This window comes from Cadophora gregata (genome assembly GCF_030347475.1).
Source record: "Cadophora gregata isolate MNR1 chromosome Unknown scaffold_13, whole genome shotgun sequence".
In the NCBI taxonomy this organism is placed as follows: domain Eukaryota; kingdom Fungi; phylum Ascomycota; class Leotiomycetes; order Helotiales; family Ploettnerulaceae; genus Cadophora; species Cadophora gregata.
Genome location: NW_026695936.1, coordinates 597,169 through 621,857, shown reverse-complemented (window position 1 = coordinate 621,857; position 24,689 = coordinate 597,169). Strand labels below are relative to the sequence as shown.

At 48.8% G+C, this 24,689-nt stretch overlaps 6 protein-coding genes across 6 annotated transcripts; 2 read left to right on the top strand and 4 right to left on the bottom strand.

Annotated features, from left to right (window-relative positions):
* Window positions 1-3,530: 3,530 nt before the first annotated feature.
* On the bottom strand, window positions 3,531-5,267 carry ONS95_003687 (uncharacterized protein; the record flags this gene model as incomplete). Its single annotated transcript, XM_058497008.1, has 2 exons — window positions 3,531-5,165; window positions 5,235-5,267. 2 exons carry the CDS (start codon window positions 5,265-5,267, stop codon window positions 3,531-3,533), a joined length of 1,668 nt encoding a protein of 555 aa, XP_058352951.1.
* A 2,908-nt stretch (window positions 5,268-8,175) lies between these two features.
* On the bottom strand, window positions 8,176-10,445 carry SWC4 (swr complex subunit). Its single transcript, XM_058497007.1, has one exon. It carries the CDS (start codon window positions 10,219-10,221, stop codon window positions 8,437-8,439), a length of 1,785 nt encoding a protein of 594 aa, XP_058352950.1. The 5' UTR covers window positions 10,222-10,445; the 3' UTR covers window positions 8,176-8,436.
* ERP1 (emp24p/erv25p- protein) lies at window positions 10,446-11,813 on the top strand. The gene is made up of 3 exons (XM_058497006.1): window positions 10,446-10,754; window positions 10,891-11,196; window positions 11,369-11,813. Exons 1-3 carry the CDS (start codon window positions 10,542-10,544, stop codon window positions 11,516-11,518), a joined length of 669 nt encoding a protein of 222 aa, XP_058352949.1. The 5' UTR covers window positions 10,446-10,541; the 3' UTR covers window positions 11,519-11,813.
* Window positions 11,814-12,524: 711 nt separating this feature from the next.
* On the bottom strand, window positions 12,525-14,129 carry YCK1 (casein kinase I; the record flags this gene model as incomplete). The annotated part of the gene is made up of 5 exons (XM_058497005.1): window positions 12,525-12,529; window positions 12,578-13,571; window positions 13,619-13,767; window positions 13,819-13,888; window positions 14,001-14,129. 5 exons carry the CDS (start codon window positions 14,127-14,129, stop codon window positions 12,525-12,527), a joined length of 1,347 nt encoding a protein of 448 aa, XP_058352948.1.
* Window positions 14,130-16,582: 2,453 nt separating this feature from the next.
* ONS95_003683 (uncharacterized protein) lies at window positions 16,583-21,855 on the bottom strand. The gene is made up of 4 exons (XM_058497004.1): window positions 21,438-21,855; window positions 21,314-21,383; window positions 17,923-21,264; window positions 16,583-17,869 (listed from the first exon to the last, which is right to left on the bottom strand). Exons 1-4 carry the CDS (start codon window positions 21,747-21,749, stop codon window positions 17,451-17,453), a joined length of 4,143 nt encoding a protein of 1,380 aa, XP_058352947.1. The 5' UTR covers window positions 21,750-21,855; the 3' UTR covers window positions 16,583-17,450.
* Window positions 21,856-21,964: 109 nt separating this feature from the next.
* Window positions 21,965-24,638, top strand: ONS95_003682 (uncharacterized protein; the record flags this gene model as incomplete). Its single annotated transcript, XM_058497003.1, has 2 exons — window positions 21,965-22,516; window positions 22,625-24,638. Exons 1-2 carry the CDS (start codon window positions 22,356-22,358, stop codon window positions 24,636-24,638), a joined length of 2,175 nt encoding a protein of 724 aa, XP_058352946.1. The 5' UTR covers window positions 21,965-22,355.
* Between the last annotated feature and the right edge of the window lie 51 nt (window positions 24,639-24,689).

The following is a 24,689-nucleotide window of genomic DNA, read 5'->3' as shown; positions in this document are numbered from 1 at the left end:
TCTTTACAGGATGTCGACTGGCGTTGCACACTTTTAGCCGCCAAGAGTGACCTCTCCCCCTGCTGGGGAGCATGCATATCACCGCTTCTATTACATGTATTTTCCAATCCTGCCCAGCCCAGCCCAGCTTACGGATGGCGATGCAGGCTCCAGAAGTCTCACGTCCTTGCCCCTGGCCCAAGGCAGGTTGAGCCGGCTATTTTCGCTTGTCACGGAGAATTGTCTACTTCTATTTTTGCTCTCCTTTGATCGGGATCGAGGTTGGCATCACGGGTTATCAGGCCCGCGGCCTCTGTTTACATTAGACGACATTGTTCTCTGCTGTGTTGCTAGAAAAACTTCACACTGAAGCGCATCATTCCTAACCACTATTTCGACATTAATACGTACGCAATAATTACGACTCAGCGATCTTAGGTGCAAATACTTTGAGCTCTCGCTTGTGCAGCCGATGACCCAATCACAAATGAGGTACCCAGGAATGGAGTTCTAGATATTCTATTTCAAGATCAGTATCAACAACTACTGACGAATCGGTTCGAGGCTAACAAAATCGTCCTGGATACTGTCATCAAACACTCAGCAGGAATGTTTCAGGAACAGCAGCAGTCGTTGTTTACCAATCACATCGTTCTGACTGTCATAGCCGCTCATCTAAGCGCCGTCCAAGATTCACCCCCTTCCTCAAACGCCTACAACCTTCAACACGTATTCCTTCATCGTTCACATTCTTCACCACTCAGAGTCCTCTCAGCTACACCATTGTGTCGTTTTTCAACGTCAAGCTCGCATGATACACAACGAAGTCTATCTCCACACAAGCTTAATTTAGCTTTGTCCCTGCATCTCGCGGCTCAGAACTCCTGCACAACATGGCCAGACCAGCGTCACGCCTGTGCATCTCTCCGTGCCTCTTCGGAGAGATATCTGGGTCCCTGTGGCTTAGCCTGTATTCAACACCAGCGCGTGGGTAGACGTTGGCTGATGCAGGTACAGATAATGATCGAGCCTGGAGTGGTGGTCAACGTCATAGGGCTGATGGACTGGGGGAGCGAGGTTATAAGCGCTCATGCAGGTACTTCCAACTTGGATCTCAAGGGTTTGTAAGGCTGGCGCTTGATGTTTATCCATTGAAGCGCCGCCCACTAGAACAGCAGTGCTGCCCCCTGGGACTTCTCCACCAGTCAGGATACCGTCCTGGTGACAGAGCGCTACGTACCAGCCTCTATACCATACTGAGCGTGGATATGGCTCTAATAATATCCACTGGACTGCTGCAGTCGTTGCGGGAACGAAGCTTTGCTGGAGGCGTGGCAAACGAACCTCTCCCCAACCCAACCCACACTCCACCAGGAAGCGCAGAAACCACATCTCGTCACACATCCATCCTCGCATAGATCTCATCACATTGCATGCGAAGATCCAACAGCAGAACCTTATCGCTGGTCTCTAATGGTCTTGCTGGACCCGGAACTTGGGAACTGTGGTATTCTTAGCTATTTATCCGTGCTTTATTTAGAAGTACAACGGTGGGAACGGATCCGTAGACGCGCGAAGTCTATTTCAACATCAGTCGAGTGCTCTGTGGCTCTCAAAAACGGTGATTGCCTGCAAGTGTTTGCTATTCCTGGCGGTTTCATATTCACTCGATGACCTATCTCCAGCGTCTAATTCTCATCACCCTAGCCATGGCTGTAATCATGAAGGTGATTATCGATTTTCGCTTTGGTGTTCGATCTGCTCGGTCTGAGGAGTATTTTTAGCATGTGAAGCGAGCGCTGTAGGATCGCGACCAGCGGCGTAGACTGACGGTGAGAAACCAGAGCTTACAGCGTTATTACTAAGTTGAGACGCCGTCAGATGGCGAAGTTAAAGCGAATCAGCGCCTAGTTCCAGCAGTATTGCGTGTTGGAAAAGCTTCCTTGGTGCACATCCTCAGCCAAGTGCACATCGTCGCAGTACAAGGAGGTATTCAGTGGGGATCTGAGTCTCTAATCAACGACGCGTTCTTCCTACTGTTTTCTGGTTGCGGTGGAAAGACTTGCGTGCTCTATGGCAATCATCTGATGTCTATCCAAGTTTCGCTTTCTTGCTTCTGATTCTTGCGTTGCCTTTTTGTGCAAAAGCTTTTGCGACGGCAGTATATCTTCTTCTTTTCCAGACGAAGAGAGCGATCGGAGTGGGCACGAACAGTTTAAGCAGTCTTACAACACTGCTGCGAGCGAGTAAATATCTCTGGGGCAACAGCCTGGATGGGATGCATCCAGGAAGTCGCAAAACGGGCTCGGAGACTGGCGCAGCATCTGCATTGCACAAAGAACTCTCGAAATGGGCGAGTCAACAGTATCAGTGATACGGTGATATCAGCCTTCTGGAGACGTGCAAAACACCTACTTGAAAAGAGTCAGCGCTGAATTTCGAGTAAATGAGACGGTTGCCTTCCAGTTGCCTCTTCAAGTGTTTCAGTTCCCACTTTACTGACTTTGTCACCAGTCTTCAGGTCGACCCGGTAGATGTGCGGGGGAAACGAAAGAGCTCATCATAAGTATACACAATACCATGCTTGTTGACAGTCATTCAGTGTCGCGGATATCTACTCAACGGCATTGGGAAGTCTGCGAAAACCACCCACAGGCGACCCGACCAAAGCCAGGACTACTCCTGCAAAACCAAAACAAAACAAAAGAACATCACGCATACGCGGCGGCCAGACACAAACCAACCCCTCATCGCGACCTTGGACGCTGTGTTGTACACACGCGCGGTTGTTTACCGAGTTGGGGTCTTGTATTGGGCCGGGTCGCGTTTATGTACACGATTGAGACACGCGACCCAGCATGTTGGCAAGATATGTTTGGAGTTAAAAATGGTAAGACCTTTAAAAGCACCAGAGTTCGTTCTTATATAACCAAACGCCAGTTCGTTCAGAAGCCTTTAAAACCACATCGTTGAACGGTCATTTAACTATTGACTACTCTGTCTTTAAGTTAAAGAATGCTTTCTCGCCAGTCCCCTTTAGAAATAGCAAAAGGTTTGTATACCCTTAACCAATTGCGCCGCGTGCGCGCCCTTTTGTATTGAAGGATGTTGTGTGGTATGGGCGAAACTGGTGTTGAATATAAGTTGGATGCCTCGATGGTATCTATCCCCTCTTTGCTGGTTGGGTTGAATACTGACTGACTGCATGGACACCCAAGGATGGCTGGGATCGCTTATGAATCAATCAGTCAGTCAATCATTGGCCTTCGAGGAGAAAGGTCTTAGAAAAAACAGTCTTTGGGGAGAATATTTCGAGGAGGTTAGAAAACCTGTTGCTTCTGAGAGACTATCTCTCCTGGAATCTTTCTTCAGCACATGCTCGCCTTCTTGGCTTTCTCTTCTGACAGCCTTCACCTTCCACGCATGATATCCTTCTCGAAGCCTTCGTCTAGTGATAGTGGGGGTACTTGGAAGCTCTTTGCATGTCTCCCAGCAAGCTGACGCGATACTGAGGTATCATTTAGTAAACATTTTTCGGCATTACACTCTACTCAGGGATCAAAGCATTGGCAGTCTCTCACGTCGCCACCCAATCCCTTTCCACTGAGGAGGCTAGGACATCGAACAGCTACTCTATCATCAGTAGCACATTGCATTACCAATCCCCAAATCCTCTCCATAGTGAAACCAAAAACCGGGTCATCAAGCGACTGCTCGTCGCTTAGATCTCGGTTGTTGCCCCAACCCTCCATTGTCGTTGTAGCAAGCAGTAGCCTCTCATATATCGATTTACTAATTCCCCGTATCCGCTTAGCACTCGCAACAAACTGCCCTTTATACGATAGTAAAATCGGGGTATTCGAGTCGCAAGTTTGGTTGTATATCTGCTGGTAAAGGGTTGGGATGACGTTATCGTGGTCCTTCCAACCCCATCGATCTTGACAATCTAAACAGCTACATGTCACACCTGCGAATCCCAAACTCAACATTCCTGTGTCTGCGACCAGGTAATCTTCGATCTTTGGGAGGAGCTCTCGCATATTGTGCGCGTGAGCTTGGATAAACATCGTCTTTTCGGCAAGGCTGTCCCAGTTCGTAACAATGTGATGTAAATATGTTCCTCCCTCCCGGCCGACATTTTCCAGTTGTTTAACAACGTTGGCGCTTGTAGCATCTTTCAATGCCGCAATGTTCGCCTCTGGGTCTTTGGTATAAAGTATGACGTTCGGTCTTTGATTTCTGAGATATGCAGTTTTCCTCAGCGAGTCAAGCAGGCTCTTGATCTGTTCTGGCTCTTCGAGATATGCGCTGATGACTATATCGAATGATGAGGGGGCACTGTAGGTGGAATCTACCGAAGTAGAGTCCTGGCATGAGGCTGATGCGAGGGATACAGATTCGAGGACAAACAATGCAACACCGAGGGAGACAAACACAAACGAAACAATGCCGATAGACAAAACTTTGCGTGGCGTCCCTGTCGAATTATTGCGAAACGTACGGAAAAGTTGGTGAATAAGATCCGTAGCTTCGACAACAGTATCATGGGCTTCGTACATCCGTAGGACGCAAAGGGTGCCGAGTAGATACATAAGGATCTGAACCCAAGAAACCACTGTCGCTGGCTGGGAACAAAGCGTTGCTACTAGGACGAGGATACTGGAGGCAAATGATGTGTAATGCTCGGCTCCAGGCCCCAGCTTGGTAGAGTATACTGGCTTGGCATCAAGTAGTGAAATCGGGGAATATGCCAGTAAAGATGTGCCAGTGAATGTGGTACCGGTGACCGTAACTATATTAACAAACATCAATCCCAAGGTTCGTGAGCGCACATGCAGCTCTGCAGGCGACTCGAATAAACAGGCTATCGCGGAGCTGACAACCAGTCCAGAGAGAAGTGTCATAATGATGAATCCGTGAAATCGCTGAAGCCTTGCCTCGATTTCGAAGTCGTGCCACGACTCGATAACCAATAACGCTCGCACCACTCCAATAGTGAGAAGGCCAGAAATACCCCAAACAAGCCCTGGTACCATGAGTCGGTACTCGTTGCATAGAAGTACAATTGAAGCTGAAATTGCGCCAAAAGCCCACCAAGGTGGAGTAGATTGTTGGTATTGTTTTGGGGGTTGCTGAGATGAGTAGTGGATGAATAGAACTAGAGATTCCGCAGCTGAAATAATCGGCTTTGGCAGATGGTTAGAGATGTAGAATGATGTGTATGAATGGCTCATATGTGATTATTCATGACTTACGAAGAGCATAACAAGAGCTGGCAAACTAGGCATATGCAAAAGTCCTTGAAACAGCATGGGTAATGACACTGCTGCCATCACAGACACTGGTAGTATGCCTTTCCAATTCTGGTTCGGCAATAGTTGCAACCACCTTGGCCTTCTGAATCTGTACCATAATAGTTCCCTATTGTCTGTATGCGATGATTCTGTGCTCGTAAGCAAGGCAATCGCATAAACTAGGAGGATGGCTCCGAAGGTTCTGAAGGCTATCGTTGCCGCTGTATGATTATTAGGAAAGGGTGGCAGGAGAACATAGGAGGTTTGACATGCGGTAATCTATCGTGTATTAGTTACTGAATGTTCAGATTTAGAAAACTATATGCTTGATACTTACGGTAATTGTGATTGACTAGAAGTCGTTTGGTAGAATACAGGGCTGTTGCAGAGCAAATTGTCCAGCAGCTGTCATTTATCAGAATCAACCCACAAGTAGAAAGGAAACAACTTTACAGTGATCTTGCGCCAGGTTGATTGACTGCTCGTTGTCTTGGGTAGATTTCCATCTCCAAGTCCGAGAACACTGTTTCGTTTCCTGAGAATTGTTGGGTCGCATCTGGAACTGCCAGATTTCGACTTCTCTTCGTGTTGGTTTCGTGCGTACGCCCTCTGTTGCTTTTTTGTAGGCAACAGTCAAATCTCCTCGGGTAAATGGCAAAAGCAACTTGCCAAGGAGGTCAAGTCTTGGGTATTAGGTGTGCATTTAGGAGACCTGCGAACACGTAAATTCACTGATAAGTATCACCTCACCTGTCGTATCAATCACACCCTTTACAGGGAGTGCGTTGTGTAGTGACACCCTGTAATTAAGCGAAGAACGCTGAAATTTGAATGCGGTTGTCGTCTATGCAGCCTTAGCGTCTCGCTTCAGCGCCATGCTCTGGAAAAGTGTGTTTCGGCAGTTCAGGGGGCTAGGGATCCATGTTGAAACTACCTTGGTTAATCCACAGTGCACCTTGTAACAACCTGCCTCTGTTGCTATTGAGAATCAACCGGTCCTAAGGTACCTAGAGCGTCAGCTTCGGTCAGTCGATTTTCGGAACACAAGTCGATTTAGTAAGGTATTGTTATTATAGTAGTAATTGAGGCTATTCGCAAGTACCTTACAACTTCTTGCAGCTGTGTAGTGAATTGGAGGATATCGCACCCATTCATTGATCTCTGTACTACGTCCTACCAATCACTAAGGGCTCGTGCGGTTGATAAGTGTACGGCTATGATTACTTTACGATGGAGCAGAGACTTGGCAAGTATTAGGCAGCCATTTGGCAGATTTTGCTGGCCCCTTTTGGTATGTTGAAGGTCCTGCGTCAGCGCTTACTTCTGCCGCCAGAGTCGCCAAAATGTGTTGGAGTATGTCAGTAACACGTCTTAGACTAGAGAAGAGCTTGATTTCTTGCAGGAGCGTACGGTTATAAACACGGGTGCTTCGGTGATCGATTTCCTGAAACCAGAAAATCAGCCATTCCTCATCAGTATTGCTTCCCCTAGCTTACAAACCCTTTAAATTCTCGCTTAATTCTGCTCAGGAAATTGTGCATAAACATCGACTTTGGGTCGCGCAAAAGATTCCGACTTCCCAGGCTACGGCGAGTGCTTTGTAAAATAAGAACTGCCCATGAATAGACGTATTTGGAAGATCAATGTTGGTGTGGGTGTAGGTGTCCATCGTCCGTTCTTGCTGGAAAATACATTAATAGTCAAGTGGTTGGAATAGGAGGTACTATTGCCTAAAGTCTGTGGAGTGATTATGTTTTCCAAACAAATTAGCCCAAGCATAGTACCTATTAAATTCACGTTGAATTCATTCATTATCTCCGCTCTCATAGCCTGACTGAATCAAGAACAACTTCAACTTTAGACATTCCATCCTTCCCAAGGACTCCACAAGCTTGTTCTCTTTTCGCTTTTTAAGGAGACAGCTTCTGATCTTCTTGCATCTCTCGGGGGCTTAAGATGGCGCCCCTATTCTCTATGCTTGAAAAAGGTTGGACGTTCTTTCCATTCTGGCTCGCAAGAAGATATATTCAGGCTGATGCAAATATTATTGCCCGTCAGACGAGCTCTGTTGAGATACACGGGATAAAACCACTATGTCTCTGTTCGGATATGTGTAGTTGATGATCATGCAGTTTCCTGTCGCTGAAAGTAATAACACATACAGCCCCGAGGGTAGGGCGATGATCGAGTTTCAACTTGGCTCGTTCTTTCAAATACGCGCATTCAAATCTTGCGGGAGTTATTAGAAGCTTCCTAGCGTCAGTATAAGCCCTTCTTCGAGATCAAGGTTATTCACTTGTTTGCTTGCTTTCAAACTCCCATCACTTCACCCGCGTATCAAATGTTGAACTTTCCCCACAGCGGCAGACAAGAGTGAACGCATCAGGGGTCGCAACATAATCCTCTCATTCCCATGCGACAACATATGTAATACGATATTTGGACTGAAAAGAATATCTGCAAATAGTAAGAGTGCTTGGGACGGTTGCACGGTCCAACTGGGTTGGGGGAAGTGGGGGCGAGGTGAGGGATGGGCGGAGAACAGAAATAGATACACGATACACGAGAGCAGTCTGTCATACCGTTACGCTTGATTGACACAATGGAGGGGATTCTACTCTCTAGGGCAAAGAATACAAGTGAACATTGGCTTACTGTCTGAAGCCTTACTCGCACCTCTTATTCTACACGTGAAGTCGCTCGTCTTACTGGCCTGTGAAACTGTCTCAAATCATACACCTTCGCTAAGAACCTCTTTCAGCTTCTACAAGATCACTTGGTACATGCAAGCTAGTTTCTTATAGATGTCAGTACATTTATTTACCTGGCAAGGATACTGAAATTTTTAAGTGGGTTGAATGTTCAATGTACTAGTAAGAGGCTGTTTGTTGTTTTGAAAGAACAGCTGAGCTCGCTAACCCTGAGCCCCAATTACCGAGAACCTTAATTTTTCACCGCATTTCCAAGACATGTAATTAGTTTGTGTTGCTATTAGATTGAGCGGCCAAGGGGCAGACACCGGAGTAAACGTAAAGCAGAAGTAATTTGCAGTAGACATAGCTAAAGCCATACTGGCCAGCTCTCATAATTGATCTATCGATAATCAACACAAGCAAGAAGCTAAAATACTGTACAGTCCAGCCCAGCCCTGCTGCATCAAAGACTACTTCTTCTGCCTCTTCGCATCCTTGTCACTAACCGCACTCAATACGCTCGCACTTCTCTTATGATTCGCACTCGAGCCCCTCACACTAGGTGCAGCGCTCTTCTCCCTCTCCTCCTCAACCTTCAAGCTTGGCTCATCCGCGCCCTCATCTGCTTTCTTCTCAGCAGTCTGCTCAGTACTAGCCTCGGCACTCGCATCTGCATTTGCATTTACATTTGCATTTGCATCAGCTGTTGTTTTTAGCTCTGCTTCACCATTTGGCTGCACTTCAGGTTCAGGCTCCGGTTCTCCACGCTCAGCTCTCTCCTTCTTCTCGCGCTCTGCTTTGATGTTCAGCGCAGTGTTCAATTCACCCTGCAGCTTATCCATATGCTTCTTCTGATCAAGAAGCAAATTGACGCCTGCGAGGAGATTATCCCAAGCCTCGCCAACAGCAAATGTAGGCATGAAGATAACCGTGGAGGAAATCCCCAGCTCTGTAAGCACATTGGTGATCTTCGCCTGCTGCGTTTGCGATTTGCTGACAATTGGCTTCCTGATCTTTTCCTGGCGGAATGAAGGCCCGCTGGTGGTAATACGCTCGAACCGCTTGACACCGTACATGATCTCTTCTTCGGGGGTGAGTTGTCGACGGTCTGTTTGGGGCTGTGCGGGCCCCTTTTTGTTATTGGGTGCGTTGCTTCCACTGGGTCCTGAAATAGATTCGCGGATGCTACTGTCGCGGCGGTCGAAACTGGCTTGTTGACTTGGCCCGCTGGGGCCAGGAGCTGGACTGACGCCTTCGGCGCCCATGAGGGATTTCCTCTTCTTCGTCTTGTCGACTGTCATTAGTTGTTGGAACAGTTGTGAGAGACCTGAACTCGATTGGTAAATTGCCACTGTGCCGTTGCTTGGAGGCGATTCCAGGAGTTGGTAGAGCTCCCTTCGTTCATCGGACAATCTTTCTGATCTTGCCAGGATACGCTTCAATTCCACCAAAAGACTCTCTTCCTCCTTAGCTTCTTCCCTCGTCCTCCTGAATGCCGCTTCTGCAAACTTCTTGCGGTTTGCTTCCTGTAGTGGATCATAACCCTGCATGAGCTCTAGCAAGTTGAATTCCGCATGGTTCATAACCTCTACTTTAGTGTTGACCTTCATCATAGCCGCAGCCACAGCATAGTATCTTGCTTTCATATCCTCCATACTTCGAACTTTCGGCTGTGCAACCATAACACCCTCCATAGATTCGCCTTCTCCTTGTGATATTGGAACCTGGTAATCGTATCGATCCCAAATACAAGGCCACCTCAAATCATACTCCCGCACCAACTGTAAAAGATAATCCGTCTCATCCTTCGTCCAGTCATTACTCCGCAGCACCAAGTTATACTGCTCATCCGTATACTGAGGCGTGTTGACATGAACATTGAACTTCGCAAACGTCGAATCTTCCAACACCGGTTCCGGCTTATCAGCCTGCTCAGCACCTCCCTCCTCCGCACCAGGCACAACATCCGCCTTCCTCCTCCAGTGGTGCAAGACGAGCGGATCTCCGTTCCTGGCCGAGTTCCTGAATCCTCTCAACTCCCACTTCGCGGCCGGTTTCCTGCTCCCGAACTTCTTCTTTTTGAACGTCATAACCTCCGGGACGATAGCTATTGGATTGTCGCCGCTCAAATTCTGGACTTCGCGCGCCAGACCTTTCAGGACCGGTCGAGGGGCGGAAATCTTCTGCTTCTTTGCTGGTCGTGGAGCTGGTTCGCCAGGCAGGTCCAGCATCTGGCGCACATCGTGGGACGTCATTCTGTAACAGTCGCTGTATTGAAATTAGATCTCGAGCCCGAAGCCAAAATCCCGATGGATTCGATGTTTTGCGATTTATCGTTGATGGTTGAAATGCTGCTTAATTGTGACGTGCCAATAATGTTCAGAAAGCGCGTTTGCGACAATCAGCACGTGAATGCGCTAAAATGCAGCAACAGGGGGTAGAAAGTTGAACGAACTGGCCAGAGAGATCAAGGAGAGGGAGAGGCATGCTCGCGCGACAACCTGGCCCAATCCTCCCATCGACGTCCGCAACTTCAACGCAATCTCTCCGTCGAATTGAAGAGAGCATATAGACCATGCGTTCAATCATTCCACTGCTCTCGCTGAGCGCGCTGCTCGTCCCAGTCCAATCCCTATACTTCTATATCGATGGAACGACGCCCAAATGTTTCTTCGAGGAATTGCCCAAGGATACGCTCGTCGTGGGACATTACTCTGCGGAGGAATTCGATGAAGATAGGAAGACGTGGAGCAAGCATGATCAGTTGAATATTTTGATTACAGTTGATGTACGTGCTGTCAGAATTATGCTTCCCCCATATTTATACCCCTTGACTTCAAGACTTTGGCCTGGACACTTGCCTACTTGGACTTGGTCCAGTACAGCTCAGCAGAAACAAAATATCAAACTAACAACCCCCACAGGAAGTATTCGACAACGACCACCGCGTCATCAACCAAAAAGGGTCCGCATCAGGGCGCTTCACATTCAGCGCAGCCGACTCAGGCGACCACAAGATCTGCTTCACAGCCTCCTCAACAGCCGTCAACAACGGCTGGCTCTCCGGCCTCACGCCCCTCGGCGGCGTGCGCCTCACGCTCGACCTGGCCATCGGCGAGACCTCCCAGATCGAGAGCACGGATAAGGGCAAGATCCAGGACATCGTCAAGCGCGTCAAGGATCTGAATGGCAGGTTGCAGGATATCAGGAGGGAGCAGGTCTTTCAGAGGGTAGGTCCTTTCTTTCTTTACATCCAGATGTTCTCTTGGTGCAGTGTCCTTTCTATGTACAGTCAGGTTTTGGGCCTGGCACGCCCTGCTTGCCTTCCTTCTTGGACCATTCGATACGTCCAATGGTATCTTTGGATATTGAATGAATAAATACTAACATTAAACCCCACAGGAGCGCGAAGCCGAATTCAGAGATCAATCCGAAACCACCAACGCCAGAGTCGTGAGATGGACATTGGTACAGCTGGTCGTTCTAGGCATCACCTGCGCCTGGCAACTATCGCATCTGAGATCCTTCTTCATCAAGCAGAAGTTGACTTAAAAACATGCATGAGCGCGAGAGCGAATTGAAGAAGGGGCTTGTTCCAGGGTCCGGACCAGGAAGCTATGTAGCTAGGACTGGTCCAGTAGAGAGAAAGCTCTGTTGTGAGATTTGTTTTTGTAAAGTAGAAAAATTACCTAGGGAGGGAAAGCAAAGCATGGCATATGCCGGACGGAGTAATTCAAGATCATTTTGACACGATTTACGCTCTACTCAAGTGTGTTTTTACAAGATCACTGAATTGGTGGATGATAGGTAGGTATTAGGATGGGCATGAGTGCAGCGACAATCACGGGGGGAACAATTTATGATTTTCAAGACTTTTTTTTCCATTCATCGAACTGAGAGAAGCCCAGAAGTAAAAAAGAATCTTCAAAGCCCAATCAATGCAATTCTTCTATGTCACACACACGCACCCCATTCGCCATTGCTTTCGCTCCGAAAATAGAAAACTGATACTATCGTGAAGTCCCTTCCATGCTGCTTAACAAACCCAGGAACCGCTTCAACCGAGTCGAGTCAGGTCGAACCAAGTCGAACCAAGTCGATTCTACCGCGCTCTAGGGGTAAGAGTGCTGCTGCTACTACTACTACTGCTGTGGCCGTGGAAGGAAACCGAACGATGATGCTGATGATGAGGAAAGGCAGGAAACGAGACATTAAGTTCCGAAGTAATTCTGTGACATGGGCCATGTGCCGGGTTGAGGAGGACTGGGTTGGATGATGACGGATGGATGGATGGCCGAGTGTGTTCATGCGAGCGAAGGCCGTGAAAAGCCTAGGAGGGCTGGACTTTGTATCTAACAAACAGCGAGAGTCGTTACTGCTAATAGCAGAGGAGAAAGACAGGGGAAGGGCAAGCTCCTGTTCGCTTGCGGGAAGGTTACATGATCTGATTAGGAAGAGGTGGTGTCGAATGAGATTTTGGTCATGAGTGCCTCTGGAAGGCAAGCGAGTTGAGCGAGAGTCTTGTGTGTTGAGAAACTGAGTGGCTAAGGTGATATATTCATCCTATATAAATCAGCAGTTGGTCGATTGACAGTCTTGAACCATACTAACCGCAACATAGAGCTTTCATCAGCTTCTGGAAGCCCGACGGTTGAGGTTCTGAGGCCCTCCCGTTCTGGGGTTGAGCGCTCATGTTTGGCTGGGGCGTCATCCGCTGAGGCAGGTTGTTCGAGCTGTTCTGGAACTGTGCCTGGGTTGAGCCTGTGGGAGTAGCGACGTCTTGGAGGCCCCCCGCCGCTCCGCTGCTGCGTTTTGGGACCAACCCGCCTGGGGCGTTTGGTCGATCGCGCGTCTTGCCCATCCCCGGCTTGATTGGGGACGGTGGCGGGGGTTGCGCGGCGTTTAAACGGGCGGCAGTAAGGTGACCTGGCGTGCTATTTCCTCCGCGTGTTGTTCCGTGCAACTCTCTATTTGATGCTCCTGGTTGAGCATTGGGCTGGTGTAGCATATGCTGCGAAGGGTGTTGCTTCATAGCCTCCCATCCCTTGCCGTTGTTGAGCTTCATCCAGTCGTATTCGCCATCCTCAACCTCCCCAGTGTTCTTCAATGCCTGGGTGAACAGATCTCGGAGGTAGTCATAATCAGGGGTATCCTCGAAGCCAAGATTTCGGACGTAGCTCAAGTACTTGTTGAACTCCTCCGGGAAGCCATCACAGAGATCCTTGATAGCAGTGGTCTGCTTCTTCTCTCCAATCTTCTCGTACTTCTGCTTGTTGGTCGCGGCCTTAAGTCCTTGCCATGGAAGTCCTCCTCTCAGGAAATACATGAAAACATGTCCCAGTGCCTCCAGATCGTCTCTTCTCGATTGTTCACGGCCCAAGTGGGTGTTGATGCTCATGTACCTCGCGGTACCAGATAGTGATTTCCTTTCCCGGTATGGAATGTGTTGCTTCGTCTTTGGGTCTCGGTATTGCTTTGCCATTCCAAAATCAACGACATGTATCACATTAGCAGATTTGGATCCAGGTCGGCCAATAAGGAAGTTGTCAGGCTTGATATCACGATAGATAAGATTCTTCTCGTGGATCGTTTGGACTCGTGACAGCTGCTATAGTCAGTACAGCACCAAATGAGATACATATGACAACTAACCATCTGCTTCGCTACCATTACCACCGTCTTGGTGGAAAACCTTCTGTTGCAGTGGTCAAAGAGATCCTCCAGAGACGGTCCGAGGAGATCAATGACCAGTATGTTGTGAAGGCCTTCTTGGCCGAAATAATAGACATTAGGGATCCCAGCTATTCTGAATCAGTATCAAGGCCTCCAAATGATCTATTACATGCACTCACGGCAGCCAACAAGAATCTTGTATGTCCGGTACTCGTCTCGCAATTGTGGGGCGTCACTCTTTCGAGGTTCCTATAGAGATCAAAGGTGTGAGCTGGCAGCCTTGTAACAATCTGCCGGGTCGTGTAGAAGCATGTATACAGCAGCTAACTGTTGGATATGATGTGCGAGTGAGTAGACGTACGAATTTGATGGCAACCTGTTGATTGTTCAACAGATTTGTCCCCTCGAAAATCACACCAAAAGAACCCTCTCCGATCTTCTTGCCGACACGGTAGTGGACACCGACGACATTTGATGATGAGGAAGCCATGGAGTATGTATTAGAAGCTCGGAGTCGAGCTCGTTGGCGGAATGAGCGTCAGGTTTAGGGGATAGCTGGGTAGCCTGGTTTTTTCCAGTCGAACGAATCTCGGGGAGAACGCGAGGCTCGGGGGGCAACAATGCACGCGACGACTGAGCACGGAAGGGATCAGCTTGCGTGGTCCTCCAAAGAATATGTCCCAGAGATGGCGGCCCTCTCCCACGACGATTGAGCGTCGTTGATGGTGGGATTGAAGATGGAAGAGTGAGGTTAGGAGTATGGACGGGGCGGACTCACGACAAGCGATGAAGCGAAGCTCTCTCTGGTCTGGCTCTCCACGGGAAGCGCGCAGGCGGGTTGGGATGCAGCACAGCACAGCACAGCACAGCACTACACGACTCTTTGCAGGGCAGGCTTCCGAGTTTTGGCGGTGCTGGGCTGGGGGAATTCTTCAGGAGAAGGCAAAGGCGGCGCAGCAGATTGAGGCTTGGTCTTGAGTCTGCGGTGTCATTGAATGCTTGGTTGTCTGCTGGATCGATCTGATTCAATTGAGAAGTCGAACGACGGAGACGACAAAAGATGGCAGGCAGACAGACAGACAGACAGACTCGAATTGTTGACAGACAGATTGGAAAAGGCAGTGGCCCGTGAGTGCCCCGGCGCACTGATTGAATCGATCTCAGGCCCGGAAATTAGCTTGCTGCAATAATCAGTGAAGGCTCTGAGGCAGGACAGGCAAGACAGGCGAAGGCGAGACAGGCGAGACAGGCATCCAGGTCAGGTCTGCAGTTCGAGGGGCAGGCAGGCGGGCGGGCACTGGGCACCGGGCACTGGGCAGCGAGGCAGGCTGGCAATGGAAGGCAAGGAAGCTCGAAGGGAAGGGATGCTGTGCCGGGCGATTCAGGGATGCGTGAGGGAGTATGGGCGAAGTGGAGTGGGTGCACTGGGTGCACTGGGTGGACAACCGTAGGCGCAGACTGTCGAGATTATCGATAGCCGTAGCCGCAAACCATCATGCTACTATATTGGGCACGAGTCCACCGTCCGGCGTCCAGACGATGCGGTGAGTAAGGATAGCCGATGCAAGTCGTGAAAGCTGCTGCTCTAAACATGCACTTTATTTATTTACTAACGGACTGGCGGCGATACGAGGAGGCTAGCAAAACAGAACAGAACAGAACAGAACAGAAATGCAGCCAAAGTGCACCATCCAGACCTCGGATTGTACTGTATGATCAGATCAGTCAGGTATGAAGAACCCAAGACTACAAACCAGTTCTGACAAATTCCATCAGGTAGGTCTCTGTGCCCGTTCGTTCGTCCTGTTCTTCAGACGAAGCGTGGCAGGTTTGAGGTTCTGAGGTCAGGAAGTCGGAGCACGAGTCTCGTGCACAGCTTTAAAAAGCTTCTAGAAGTCAGCACGATCACATCGTGCTATCAGCCTCCCGTCTTAATTCCAGACCTGACATTCCTCGTCGTCCAATAGTATCGTGAAGCTCACATCTTGACGATCGAGGTTGAAATTGGATGTCTGCTGAAGCGTGTAATTGGTGTCGACGAGGAATTTCCATGTTGCCAGTCGCATTGAAAAGGAATCTCAGCCGCACGGATACCAACATCGCACCCACTCAATTAGGCTTTTCGATACTAGGCTGGACTCTGGAGAATGTTGATCTGCAGGTCGAGACTCGGAGTCTTGAAGCTATACCGAACTAATGCCTGGTAGACAGTCCTAGTCTTCTTCCATCTTCATAAATAGCAAATAGTTTCATTCCACCACTATTCTGCAGAGCATGCAGAATGCAGATGATGAAGAAAAGTCTGTACCAGAAGTGAAGATTTATTTACAGTCCACCTATGGAATAGCGTGGCACCACGACCGTTGAGGTCGACCTACAGCTACCCTTACCTCTGCAGCGTGCAATAATGAAGTACCGACTGCAGGAACTACGTTGTCCATGCATGATCAACGTCTACACACAACCACTACAGTCCCTGGCCATGCAAGAAGTGCCGACGAGTTCACCGACTAAACTGCTCTCTGTGAAGTAGCTACCGAGAGAGAGAGAGAGAGATCCTTTCTTGTCTTCCAAAGTTTCTCCGTCAATTGACTTTGATGATCGTACCTATTGCCGGCATAAACTCACTTTCTATCAAGCCGCTGAAATCACAACCCTCGCTTCCATCAACAGTAATGTAAACAACAGAACCAGAAACAGAACCAGAACCAAATCTGACTCCCCTGACTCGTTCCCCGTCAACCTCCCCTCACAACTTCTTCACAAGACAGGCCAGCCACGGCGACTCTCCAATCCAAGAACGCCCCACCCCGCCTTCAACAGTTCCACTTCTCCCTACCTTACCTCCATCCCTTTCGCGATAAACAACTTTACCTACTTAAATGGCATCCCTACCCGACCCACCAAACCTTCAATCTCCGTCCCCCCCCCCCCCCCCTTTCCCCCCCCCCCAAATTACCTACCTTACCTTACCTTAACCTTACCCCTGAACGTAGCCCCATCTTGGCCGAGAACCACTCAACTCACTCAACCCAGCCAACCAACCCACATGCATCCCTGACAAGACAAGACCAAGACCAAGACTGGAAACAAAACTCAACCCCGCAAGGGCACGAGCACGAGCAAGCCTCGCCCTCGCTCGCCCCTCATCCGATTCGTCTGGCTATCGCGTGCAAGCAATCTCGCTAAGACGTGCGGGACGTGGTTTTTTGTGTTTGTTTTGTGTTACGGATGGGAAGTATCATTATTGGGGGGCATCCTGGGGGCAGATCTTGGAGGAGCTCCCCCATACCAGTCAATCAATCAATCAATCGATCAATCGATCAATCAATCAATCAATCAATCAGTCAGGCAAGATCATATATGAAGAGAGTTGTGGTTTGCTGCAGCAGCGTTTCATTTGATGGTTTTGCAATACCATACCATACCACACTCTCGCTCGCTAGGTACCTGTTTGACACTCCATGTCATTTTTCATGCTTCCATTTTCCCCGAATATTCGCTTCTGCTCGCTTGCTGTGCTCATTATGGACTGTATGCTGTTTCCAGTTCGCCGACTGGTAGTAGTCAAGGTATCAAAAAGAAAAAGAAGAAGAGAAGGCACAAGCATGTAGCTCGAAATACAATTAGCGCCATCCAGCCGTCCTTGACCCAAATGATTCGCGTGATTGATTGACAGATAAAACCAAGAACACCATGAATATCAAGTTCCAAGCTCCAATTCAAGAGATTGTTACACCGCGCTGCGGACATGTCTCACACCATCCTCCGTTTGCGACCCTCAAATCCCTCTGTACTCCTCCCGAAAACTTCAAGTTCTGATCGACTGTCGAAACTTTCCAAGGTGGCCGTTTGCTTTAGGCTTAGGCCTGTATCGTTGCTTGGAGTGTAACAAGGCGTCAGCTCTCTTCAGCTCTTTCTCCCTAATTTCTCCTTCTGCTAGGACGAGTCGAGCCTGTGCTTGTTGCATATTCTTCCCATCATCTGTCTCTTCCGCAAGCTCAGTCTCGTAGTCTTGCTTCGCCTTGTCCAGCACAGTCTGGTACCAATCCCCGAGTCTATTCTTGTCCTCGAGCTGCAAGCTATCGTCCTCGACTTGCATGTCACCCACAATTCTCTCCAGGGTGCTCGCATCAGTATTGGTGAACCGACTCTCCACATCAGCTACACCAGCGCCTAGTACTTCCTTATTATTCATCGGCTTCATGTTCTTGTTCTTCTCAAAGAAACCTAGTTGGTCAGCAGAGATCCTTGGCGAGGGTATCTGAGTAGAAGTTACGTACTATTCTTGAAGCAGCAGTACAATGTTTGGTACAGGGCGGTCTTTCGGAGTTGCTCATCATGCTGCTGCTCGTCCTTTGAAGTCGTGTTGTTCACTTCCGCCCAGTTGTCGCTCAGCATGCAGCGTCTCCAAACAATACGCTGCATCAGTTGCTGCTCGTCCTTGTTGAACTCACCATAACTTATGGCTTGGAGTGCAAGGAAGAATCGGGAGTAGATAAAATTCTCTTGAGCAAGGGTCTCCACCTGCGTTCCCATCAGTGTCAGAAGGTCGACAAGCTCTGCAACAGGCATGGCCTCTTGCTTGATGAGTCGCGCCATGCTTTCTTGTAACAGATTCGACAGCATAAGCTGCTTCCGTAGTTTTCGGTTGCTATGTGCTTCAAGGGCTAGCTGGAGCTCAGCATTTTCGTCGATTGCTGCCGCAATAGATGGAAGAACAAAATTATAGACCTGATTTTGGATCCTGATCAGCCCAAGTTGACTGGAAGCACGTGGAAGCTCCGAGTTGTGTTCATCTGGCAAACTTCCAACAGGCTCGCTGTAGTCCTGTGTGGAGAGGAAGGCCAGCTTGCCCAGGCTCAACTCGATCTTCTTGCTCCACAAGTCCGATTCATGCCTGAGACCGAGGTCGAGAAGTGCTGTGGAAGCCGTTTCAAGATCGCTCTCTCGAGTAACATCATTGATCCACGAAACTTTCGCGTACTCTGGCTTGCTCCGAAGAAATTCGGTCAGATATGTTTGTTCATCCTTCCATTCATCCAGAAGTTGTTCCATCAATCCACTGTCTATTTCGTGCTCGAACAATGCCTTCGCCCATTTAGTGCCAAACTTCACGAAGAGTTGTTGCACTGAATCCTTCATTTGCTTAGATCGAGCTTCCAGGTAATCGGCATCCTCGTCGCTGAGGCCGGGTTGTAGGGATTGTATGCGGCTTGAATCCAACTTCCACAGTAGTAGGCGTGCCAGAACTGGTAAAATCTCATGTTTCTCGGCCAAGGCGAGTGCTCTATCTGTGAGATCCATGTCGGCGGCAAGGCTACTAAGGTGTTTATCCTCAACATCGCTCAAAGCTGATTCCATCTGGCTTGCTTGCTCTTGATCACTTTGCGAATGCTGCGCTAAGCTCCATTTGATGCGCTCAGTATTAGACCGAATAGCTGTATCGATGAGGTCGGGAAATTCAAGTCGAATCTTGTCGACCACCTCTGCGCTTGGGTCACCCTGCCCAATAGGTTTCCCGATATATTCTCTCAAAAGCATACCACCTAAATCAACCTGCTTCCTAAGATTTTCGGCAATGAAAAATGTAGATGTCCAGAACTCTGGGAGTCCCTCGTAGTCAGATTTCAGAATACCATGCTCGAGTTGTTCGCCTCCAAGGCCGTAAAGACCCAAGTTGGCTGTTCGAAAGTCGAAGGCGCTCTGTATCGCACCCATCACCAGATCATCGGCCTCGCTCAAAAGGTCCATAACAGATGCATGATCTTTCTGGCCATCCTGATAGGTGTACTTGATGACCTGAAATGCCCAAGGTATCGCGATCTGTATCTTAGGAACATCGTTGATGAACCAATGTCTCACTGCATCAACTTCACCCTTTTCCTTGGACGGTTCATGCTTTTGGGTTTCGTTGATGTATTCGACAAGCTCGGACATGAGATCACCCTTCTTACCATCTGGCATATGTCTCACAGTTTCGTCGTGACGTTTCCACATGGTTGTTGCTGCTGCAATCTTTTCGGCGTCTCCCAGTAGTTGCCACTTTGTGAGTCGATCCAAGGCGACTCCGCTGGCCTTCAAGTAAGTCGCAAGATCTTTCAATAAAGTGGCTCGCTTCTGCAGACTTTGACTGACAGCTAGAGTGGGGAGGTTTTCTGATCCCAGAATCTCTGCACTGAGTTTGATGGCCGCCTTGCCTACTTGTTCAGCCGGAAATTCAAGCTCTGGTCGAACTTTAAAGCTCAGAGGATTGTCCTTGATAGCCCCGTAGAAAACGGCCTGCTTCAATTTGCTATAAGCATCGACCTGCGGCGCGTCGGTAGAGATCAATTTGATTTTATCGGTGGCAGCAACGCGAACTACACCACCACCTCGAACTATAAGAACAGCTGCTGGGTGCTTGGCCTTGAAACGGCGAGATTTGGTGTCAAGTACCAGCGAGGACCCATGTGGCTCTTCCATGCCAGACCCAACAATCTCAATGTTCATATCTCGCCGCAAGTCTATCACATCCTCAAAGGGCTGTGGGAGAAGGTGGCTTTCAGACCGAAGTTGATTTTCTGGGGATTCGGGGTGCTTGGCGGTTGAAATCACAACAACCGCGCGAGCGAAAACTACATATGCCATGAGTGCTGGGCTTGGAAGGTACAGTCGAGGTTTTGAGGTTGCGTCTCGACTGGGGGGTGTTGTGTAAGAAGTGATAGGCCGAATATCTGTGACGGACAGTTTTGTGGCCTTCAGGTCCACACTGACCAAGAAATAATGCGAGTTTTGTCGGTGTGTCAGGGAGGTCAACAACATCAATTGCGTGACGCCGCTCTGATCGCTAAATTGAGGCTCGACAGCCGATTTTGGGATGTATGTGAAGTCATGGATTTCGAAGCCTTCAATGAGCAAGTCATTCAGCGCAGGATTTGCAGCTTTGATGGCCATCACAATTTCTTCTCGACCTTCTGCATCTCCGGTGATGTCTGCATGTCCGCCGCGGTGTATATTCCAGGATTGCAGCTTGCCCTTGGTTGTCGCCATAACTATGCTCCGCTCTCCCACCTTATTATCGTGTCGTCCTGCTCGAACCGCAGCAATGTCTCCACGCCAAGCCGAGCTCGACAATGCATTCCGCAGGCTGCCAAAGAAACTACCACTGGCTGGCCCATTTCCAGCACGGAGAAACTGTACGGAAATTGCAGGTCTTCCTTGTCCATCTCTGACGGCCATGTATGCAATTCTACCAGTGCTGAAAGCGAGCACGAAACCGGCAGTTTCAGCATTCAAAATTTGGATAACGGTCTCCCCCGATATCATTCCAGGGATCGATAGTTCCACTCCATTTCGCTGAAGTCTGAGGTCTAGAGTCGCCGCACTAGAAACCGATTCCCAGTATGTTATTTTGCCGCTCGTGGGAATAACAACTACAAGTCCAGGTTCTGTGGAAGACGCTGAATGAGACACGAGAGATCCAAGTGGAAGTGGGTCGGAGGCGCGTTTTGAAGGCTGTGGAAGAGCAAACATGAAGGTTTCGGGGGATTGTATGTTAGCAGCGTATGGCCATACAATTGCGTGGGTGTGTGTAAGGGTGAGGGCATAGCCATTCTCTGAATTGATGGCGCCATGCTGTTCAACTGCTCCTTTCATTAGATCCGTTCTCGAAACATTGTAACATGTACGCACCTGTGCTGTCTGTCTTCAAGAGATCTGGCAGGGCAGGGAGCTTGCTAACAGTATATGTATCGTTCGATGTCTACGCATCGCAGAATTAGCATCGTTCCCCGGGACCTCGTAGATGGGAACATACAAGCACACTGCTTCCATCACCCTTCGTAATTCGCTCTCCCGATCTTGGTTTCTTTCCTCTGACTGCGATCTCTCGTTGCAAAGCAATAGCTTCCCCTGCGCTCCCAGGTCGAGCAAGACTAGCAACCATCGAGTTCCTCGTTTCTTCCATCTCCGGCCCAGCTCCAGGCGGTACAAATGTCTGGTCGTTCAGCCTTTGCCGCTTTCCTTTCGGTGCGCTGAGGCTGCCTTCATTCGATGGAGGTCTTGGGCGTCGCCGGGTGTTTCTCACGGTTGGCTGCGGTGTCGCGCCATTTGTTGACGTATTAAACATCGCGGCGATAATATGGATGTAGAGAGAGAGCTATCGTAAGCTCAGGATTGGATCCACGCCAATGGGTTGATGGCATCTGCGGGTCGCAAGTGGTGGTGAGTTATTCTTGTTGTCTTTGTTGACATGGCCGGCAGATTTTACGACGAGAGCTGCTGGCAATATTCGGCGCTAGCGTGCTTTAAGGCGGTCAACTTGAGCTCTGCACCTCAGAAAACAAACGATAAAGTCCACAATAGTACATTTACATTCATCAATTCTGCCTTTCTTTCTCTGAAACTGGTGGTCCATTCAAAACCTACCTTTTCATGGTACCCCCAATTTAAAGCCTTTCTTTTTGGATATTCAATGAAGAGCTACCTATTTTGGCCAGTGGAAGGATTCATCCGTCGATGTTTTCCACCCTTCACCCTTGAAGTTGTGATGAACAGGTAGGAAGAACAGCCTACATAAGCTATTCCTAGAGCTTCAAAGGATTTAATATTTCACATATATGAACAGCTCAGGTAGGCAGAAAGTTAAGGGTGAACTTGGTGACACGTGACCTTAGCTTGCGACCCCTTCAAGTCGTTCAATGTTGACGTCTTCCATCCGCTGTCATATTTCTGGATGGTACTGATTTCAACCATGCCACCACAATTATCCACGACAGCAAGTACGAGCCTTACAATATCAAATCCTTTGGTGCTTTATCGATCCTTACTGGCAACTAAAATAATCGATCCTGATCCGGCGCAACACAGACTAGCTCTTGAGCTTCAAAATATATAGTAAATCTCCCTCAGTATAGTTATATATTCCATACTGAAAATATACCACACATAATTTCAGTCATATCTTTCACAAATTTTAGATGCAACTTTACTGATGTGATGTAGTCTACGGTTAAAAGACTACTCACCAAAAGCTGAATATGGCTCACGACTCAGAGCGATCAGTCAAGCAATTGAGGATGCTCCAAAGCCAAATGATGAAAACTCAGTGGCAGTTCCTGGCCATCCGCTGAGAAGGAACCCTCTCTTTGCCCATTTATTCCCAAAACAGGAGACAGACTCCCTTGCACTGACAAGAATTCTGACAAGTCATGATGCTGCCATGAATATTGACTCCCCGAAAGGGATGCTGCTTCATGGAGAAGTAGGCACCGGAAAGTCTATGCTATTTGACCTGCTTGCCGACAGTCTTCCAAACAAGAGGAAGAGGCGATGGCACTTCAATACTTTCATGCTGGAAACTCTTGCAAGGTTAGAGCAGCTTCGGCAGACCCGCTCCAAAGGAAGCGCCTCTGGAGCAGATGCAGAACACTCTCTTGTATGGTTGGCAAAGGATATGGTAGAACAAACCCCGATATTGTTCTTGGACGAATTCCAACTACCAGATCGAGCAGCCAGCAAGATTCTGAGCAATCTTTTCACGGCGTTCTTTCAACTAGGTGGAGTACTAATCGCCACATCGAACCGCATGCCGGACGAGCTGGCTAAAGCAAGTGGTATGGACTTCGCTGCACAACCTCGGGGCGGACTTGTCCGAGGCTTGTTCGGATTCGGTAGCAAAGGCAAGATTTCCATGTTCCCGGCAAACGACGAGTACGCAGGCTTTGTGGAAGTTTTGAAAGCGAGATGTGAGATCTGGAACATGGAGGGTGGTCGAGACTACAGGAGAAGAGAGACGGAGGAAATCAATGAGGAAGAAAACGAGATTGTGGAGACTATGAGGCAAGAAATGATCGGAGGATTTGCAAAGCACGACGAGCGTGTCCTTGGAGAGACTTTGGCTGCAGTGTCGAAATTGATATCCGGAGCTGCGACTAACGAAGATGATTCTAAATTAAATAAAGGAATGACTCCCAGAAAGTACTTCTTACTCAGTATGGACTCCGAGGAACAGTGGCAGAATGCAATAAGAGCGAGTTTGCCATTAAACATGCCCAAGAGCATTCCATGGCAGTCTACAACACTTCAAGTCTTTGGACGAAAAGTCCCAATTCCCCGTTATCTAGAAGGAGTAACTTCTTGGTCATTTACAGATCTTTGCGGGGGAATGTTCGGTCCAGCAGACTACATCACTATGGCTTCCACATTTCACACATTCATTCTTGACGAAGTTCCCGTGTTGACACTAATGCACAAGAACGAAGCAAGACGACTAATTACCCTTCTTGACGCCCTGTACGAGGCTCGATGCAAGCTTCTCATCAGAGCTGAAGCCGGTCCGGATGACTTGTTCTTCCCAGAAACCAACATTCTGGCTGGACCCACAGCAACAGGCGTGGCAAGAGAAGAGAATGATAGTGGTGATGCCGTCTACCCAGAAACACTCTCGGAGATCTACCAAGACCAAACATCTCCTTTCCGGCCTAACATCTCATCATACACCGATGTCACTAAGGCGGGATATGATCCTGACGAAGATTCTGATTTCGGGCCTATCCCAGGAAAAGCCGGTGAGATTGGACGGAAAGTCGACTTTGGAATGACCAGCTCATTCACAGGAGAAGATGAGAGGTTTGCATACAAGCGAGCACGAAGTCGCTTATGGGAGATGTGCGGTGCCAGATGGCATGCTAGATCACAGCCAGGTTGGTGGAGGCCATTGCCAGTCGAAGTTCGGAGATGGGAACGATCCTCCCCACAATCGCCTTCCTCTCAAGGACCCCTCGAGATTAAAGGAGACGTGAAGATGGGCGAGTCGATCATACTCGATAAGCCGGCAGGACTTCAAGGGAAAGAGCTTGAAGAGAGGGAACGTGCTAAGAGTCCATTTAGAGAACCGCGCGATCCGCCTCCAGAATTTGGAGTCTGGCATGCTTGGGGAATCACGAAATGGGGAAAGAAGGCAGGAGTATGGGGTCAAGGTCCTGATGGCTTAGATGCCAGAAAGGGTAATAAATGAATTAGATTTGAAGCAGTGAACTGCGGCATTCTTGTGGTGTCAAATGCGGGC

Excerpts from the sequence above, each read along its gene's own strand:
- SWC4 (XM_058497007.1), bottom strand. The coding sequence starts at position 10,221 with ATGACGTCCCACGATGTGCGCCAGATGCTGGACCTGCCTGGCGAACCA.
- ERP1 (XM_058497006.1), top strand. The coding sequence starts at position 10,542 with ATGCGTTCAATCATTCCACTGCTCTCGCTGAGCGCGCTGCTCGTCCCA. Across the intron at positions 10,755-10,890 it reads ATATTTTGATTACAGTTGAT|GAAGTATTCGACAACGACCA; the intron begins GTACGTGCTGTC and ends CAACCCCCACAG. Across the intron at positions 11,197-11,368 it reads GGGAGCAGGTCTTTCAGAGG|GAGCGCGAAGCCGAATTCAG; the intron begins GTAGGTCCTTTC and ends TAAACCCCACAG.
- ONS95_003683 (XM_058497004.1), bottom strand. The coding sequence starts at position 21,749 with ATGTTTAATACGTCAACAAATGGCGCGACACCGCAGCCAACCGTGAGA. Across the intron at positions 21,265-21,313 it reads CTTGAAGACAGACAGCACAG|TTGAACAGCATGGCGCCATC; the intron begins GTGCGTACATGT and ends TGAAAGGAGCAG. Across the intron at positions 17,870-17,922 it reads GTACTGCTGCTTCAAGAATA|GTTTCTTTGAGAAGAACAAG; the intron begins GTACGTAACTTC and ends CTGACCAACTAG.